Consider the following 5,832-nt stretch of genomic DNA (forward strand, 5'->3'; position numbering starts at 1 on the left):
AACTAATGAAAGCCAAATGCGTGGCCAACATGACAAGGCAAGAGGGGAAATTAACGAAATTTGAATATTCAATTTGAACCCCACAACTAACCATTATTCTTGCCTCATAGAAGGATCTAGAAACAACCCTTTTTCGTCATATAAAACATAAACCCTCCCCACGCTCTTCAGACGCCTCCAATCAACACACTCTCTCTCACCGAAAACCCTAAACTCTCTTTCTTCACTCCCTCATTTCGCGTTTTCTCTGTGCTTAGATCGGCCATGGCGGAGACTGAGACGTTTGCTTTCCAGGCTGAGATTAACCAGCTTCTCAGCCTTATCATCAACACCTTCTACTCCAACAAGGAGATCTTCCTTCGTGAACTCATCAGTAACGCCTCTGATGTATGTATCCGCTTTCTCTCTCTCATCTTCCATTTCCTTTTCTTTTTTTATTTTTCTCGATCTGCGCTTTTGCTTGTGTATCTCTTATGTTACTTTTTGTTGGTTCAATTCGACCAGTGCTCGTGTTCTTTTTATAGCGTTCTTAAGATCTGCTTATTTGTTAGCTGATTATACCTATTGTTTTTAGTTATTATTTTTTGATGCTCAATGAATTTGTCATTGATATTCGTTTATATTTTTTTCTGCTTATTTATACGTTTATATTCGTTAAATAGTTTTGCTATATACCTTCTGCATTGAATTATTTTTATTTAAACCCAAATCATATCAAGTTGCAACCATGTTTGTACTGCATTTGGTGTTTGGAATATCCCTTGTATTTTTTGTGCAGTTTTGCTTCTGTGTTAATACTAGATTTCATCACGTGTTTGTTTCCGCACACAAATTTACTGTCTGTGCATTTCTGTCATATAGGCATTGGACAAGATTCGATTCGAGAGTTTGACAGATAAGAGCAAGCTCGATGCTCAGCCTGAGTTGTTCATCCACATTATCCCTGACAAGACCAATAACACACTTACCATCGTTGACAGTGGTATAGGCATGACCAAGGCTGGTAAGTAGTTAACGTTGGTTATTTAAATTCTTGGTTAAACCTACTTTATTATCAGTGTTTGATTGGTCATAAAATGATTCTAATCGATGCTGTGATTTGTATATTATTTCAGATTTGGTTAACAACCTCGGTACCATTGCGAGGTCTGGTACCAAGGAGTTCATGGAGGCTTTGGCTGCTGGTGCTGATGTTAGCATGATTGGTCAGTTTGGAGTCGGGTTCTACTCCGCATACCTTGTTGCTGAGAAGGTTATTGTCACCACCAAGCACAATGATGATGAGCAGTATGTGTGGGAGTCACAAGCTGGTGGATCATTCACTGTCACCAGGGATACAGCCGGAGAGCCTCTTGGCAGAGGTACCAAGATCACTCTCTTCCTGAAGGAAGACCAGCTAGAGTACCTTGAGGAACGCAGATTGAAGGACTTAATTAAGAAGCACTCTGAGTTCATCAGCTACCCAATTTCTCTCTGGATTGAGAAGACAACCGAGAAGGAAATTTCTGATGACGAGGATGAGGAAGAGAAGAAGGAAGAGGAGGGTAAAGTGGAGGAAGTTGATGAAGAGAAGGAGAAGGAAGAGAAGAAGAAAAAGAAGATAAAGGAGGTATCTCATGAATGGTCCTTGGTGAACAAGCAGAAGCCTATTTGGATGAGGAAGCCAGAGGAGATCTCAAAGGAGGAATATGCTGCTTTCTACAAGAGTCTGACCAATGACTGGGAAGAGCATTTGGCTGTGAAGCACTTTTCTGTTGAGGGTCAATTGGAGTTTAAGGCTATCCTCTTTGTTCCCAAGAGGGCACCCTTTGATCTCTTTGACACAAGGAAAAAGCCAAACAACATCAAGCTCTATGTTCGCCGAGTCTTCATCATGGACAACTGTGAGGAGTTGATTCCTGAATACCTTGGCTTTGTCAAGGGTATCGTAGACTCAGAAGATCTTCCACTTAACATTTCAAGAGAAATGCTTCAGCAGAACAAGATCCTCAAGGTCATCCGCAAAAACTTGGTCAAGAAGTGCATTGAGCTATTCTTTGAAATTGCTGAGAACAAGGAGGACTACAACAAGTTCTATGAATCTTTCTCCAAGAACCTGAAGCTGGGTATCCACGAGGATTCTCAGAACAAGGGAAAGATTGCTGAACTTCTCAGGTACCATTCCACCAAGAGTGGTGATGAGATGACTAGCCTCAAGGACTATGTGACCAGGATGAAGGAAGGCCAGAACGATATCTACTACATCACTGGTGAAAGCAAAAAAGCTGTTGAAAACTCCCCATTCCTTGAGAAGCTGAAGAAGAAGGGTTATGAGGTTCTCTTCATGGTTGATGCCATTGATGAGTATGCAGTTGGTCAGCTCAAGGAATTCGAGGGCAAGAAGTTGGTGTCTGCCACCAAGGAGGGGCTCAAACTTGACGAGAGCGAGGATGAGAAGAAAAAGAAGGAAGAGCTGAAGGAGAAATTCGATGGTCTTTGCAAGGTCATCAAGGATGTCTTGGGTGATAAGGTGGAGAAGGTGGTTGTTTCCGACCGTGTTGTTGACTCACCTTGCTGTCTTGTGACCGGTGAATATGGCTGGACTGCTAACATGGAAAGGATCATGAAGGCTCAGGCCTTGAGGGACAACAGCATGGCAGGGTACATGTCAAGCAAGAAGACAATGGAAATTAACCCAGAGAACCCCATCATGGAAGAGCTGAGGAAGCGTGCAGATGCAGACAAGAACGACAAATCTGTCAAGGATCTTGTTCTCTTGCTCTTTGAAACTGCACTCCTCACATCTGGGTTCAGCCTTGATGATCCCAACACATTCGGTAACAGGATCCACAGAATGTTGAAGCTTGGTCTGAGCATTGATGAGGATGCTGGTGATGTAGATGCTGACATGCCTCCATTGGAGGAAGCTGATGTTGATGCTGAAGGAAGCAAGATGGAAGAAGTTGACTAAAACTTTTAACCTTTCTCCACTTTTAATTTTAGTAGCTAATTAGTGAAGTTGGACAATCTTTTTCTTTTTTCCATTACCTTTTTGTTTTTTTTTTACTATGTTTTTACGTTTCTATTTTGGAATGTTCGGCAGTTATTTATGCAAGTTAGGTACAATTCGCTGAATTAATGTTTGAGCTAAGCTTTTTATCACTTTACCGTGGTAAATTTTGGTCTTAGATTCCTGCGTATTTTAAGTTTTGGGACCTATTTTGGCGATCTACTGACTGCTGTGGAAATAAATTTGCTAGACCAGATATAGATATACTAGATTACTAGCAGTGGTGCTAGGTGTACATCGTGCACGGCATGTTTTACTTTTCAGTTTTCACATTAAACTTTATTAGACATTTCTGCACTGAAACCGCTCTAAATTGCCTGGAAAATGAATCAAGTCCTTACGCGCGAGCTTCTTGTCAAATTACTTTGCTTGGAATTTGCTGTATTCGCCTCTTTATTCCTTCCTGGGCTATTCCTTTTATCTAATGTAATCATTCTATATTTGGCCCTTTGCTACTACAACTCATCTTAGAGTATTTCTTTGCCTTTTGATGCAATTTTTTGCATGAATTCTCGATCCTCTTCTGTCTCTATCACCAATCCGAGGATCACAATCCGAGCACTTGCACTTGCGTTAATGAAGCTAGGAACAAATAAAAGGATTGGGTAGGCTTGCATACGTTTTCAATATATATAAATGTTGTGCGATTTTTTGGTCTCTCCTTTTTCTTTCTTATCATTATCATAATTCCATTTTACATATTTTCAATATATGAAAGAATCATATATTTAATTAATTTAACATATAGTAGAAGTTAGAATAAAAATAAACTTTTGGAATATGTATTAAATATGACATTATGCAAATATTTCTTAAATTTTATATTCTCATAAGAATTAAAACAATACAATAAATTAATTATTTAGGATTTAATTCAAAAAATAGTATTCTGTATTAAAATAAAATATGTAGAAAATTTATTTCATGTGTTAAATATGTGAATGATTAGACTTTTATATATATAAGAAAAAGTAGCTTATCCTTTAAAATCTAAATAATACTGGAGTAATTATTAACTTAAAATACTTGTTTCAAAATATTTATAACGAGAATATAAACATAAATATAAGGTTTTATGTCATGGTTTACATAAATATAAAAATCATTATTCTTATTGCAATATGGATAACTATTAAACATTTCTCCAATCAAAATCATTTGGCCGGTTCACACCTGTAATGATAAACGATGTAATTTTTCTAAGACCTGAAAAAGTTAACCTTCCACGTATATATATAAGTATTTTTACTCGTAATACTATTATGGGAATATAAATCTGTTAAAATTACATAGGTCTTAATATTATAGATTATGACACGAAAAATGTATAATATTAAACTACTTTTATAAAATGATCGTAAAGGACAAAAGTTTTTATTGGCTAAAAAAACCAGAATCTTAAATAAAATTAAATAATAATTTTTTTAGTTATTGTTTTCAAATGAAAGAGTTTAATTATTTTACTTAATTTTAATATTTGTTATCTAAAATTAAAAAAAAATTGAACATGTATATTTTTATATTTGATTAGGTATTAAGTTTGTTGCACAAATAAAAATAATTAATTTTTATACTTGCTATTTAAAAATAATATTTTTTTTCTATATATATAAATATATAATTAGATATTAACATAAAAAAATTTATATTGATAGTTATAAAATTAACTCATTTTTTTAAAATAATTAAATCTTGACTCTAATTTTTAATTATAATATTAGTAATTTTTTTAAATTATATATAATAAATATTTAAAAGAAAAGAAGTAAAAATATATATTAAAAAGATAAGCAGTAAAAGTTTAAAATTAAATAAAAAATATGTATATAATAATATTTTTTATTTAAATTATATTATGTTGTTAATTTTATTTTTTGTAAAACATAAAGGAGAGAAAAATAGAGAATGAGAAAAAAGAGAGAGAAAGATAAAGAAGAAGAATGAGAGAGGAAATTTGTTAATTTTGGAAGTTAAGAAAATTTTTTATTTTAATTATAATAAAAATATCTGGTGACACATTTTGATTACTAATATAAAATATGAATTATAAATTATATATAGAGTGGGAAGGATAGAGAGAAATAGAAAAAAAGAGAGAGGTAGATAAGAAAATATAAGAAGGATATTTTCTAATTTTAGAGAAAAATATTTTTTCTAAATTTTAATAAGAGAGTGTCATGTGACACATTTTAGTTATTAAATTAGATAGTAATATATAAATATAATATATAATATAGCTATATTTTAATTTTAGTATTTTAATTTTAATTTAATTTAAATACAAATGTTATGTTGTATATTTTGATTATCAAATTCATAATTAATCATTGATAATGATATATAAGAGAGATAGAGTGAGTGAAGGAATGAGAGAGATAGAGAAAGAAAGAGAGAAGAAGGAAGAGTTTTTTAATTTTGGAGGAAAATATTTGATTTCAATTGCAATGAAGGAGTAATATGTGGCACATTTTGGCCTTAAAATTAGTAATATATAATAATAGATTTGTTAAATTACTAATATAAAATATGAATTATAAATTATATATAGAGTGGGAAGGATAGAGAGAAATAGAAAAAAAGAGAGAGGTAGATAAGAAAATATAAGAAGGATGTTTACTAATTTTAGAGAAAAATACTTTCTCTAAATTTTAATAAGAGAGTGTCATGTGATACATTTTAGTTATTAAATTAGTTAGTAATATATAAATATAATATATAATATAGCTATATTTCAATTTTAGTATTTTAATTTTAATTTTAATTTAATTTAAATACAATTAGAA

At 32.6% G+C, this 5,832-nt stretch overlaps 1 protein-coding gene across 1 annotated transcript; it reads left to right on the plus strand.

Annotated features, from left to right (window-relative positions):
• On the plus strand, positions 1–3,114 carry LOC112720106 (heat shock cognate protein 80). Its single transcript, XM_025770926.3, has 3 exons — positions 1–387; positions 862–1,003; positions 1,116–3,114. Exons 1-3 carry the CDS (start codon positions 265–267, stop codon positions 2,948–2,950), a joined length of 2,100 nt encoding a protein of 699 aa, XP_025626711.1. The 5' UTR covers positions 1–264; the 3' UTR covers positions 2,951–3,114.
• Positions 3,115–5,832: the final 2,718 nt, after the last annotated feature.

This window comes from Arachis hypogaea, chromosome 11, assembly GCF_003086295.3.
Source record: "Arachis hypogaea cultivar Tifrunner chromosome 11, arahy.Tifrunner.gnm2.J5K5, whole genome shotgun sequence".
NCBI classification, from domain to species: domain Eukaryota; kingdom Viridiplantae; phylum Streptophyta; class Magnoliopsida; order Fabales; family Fabaceae; genus Arachis; species Arachis hypogaea.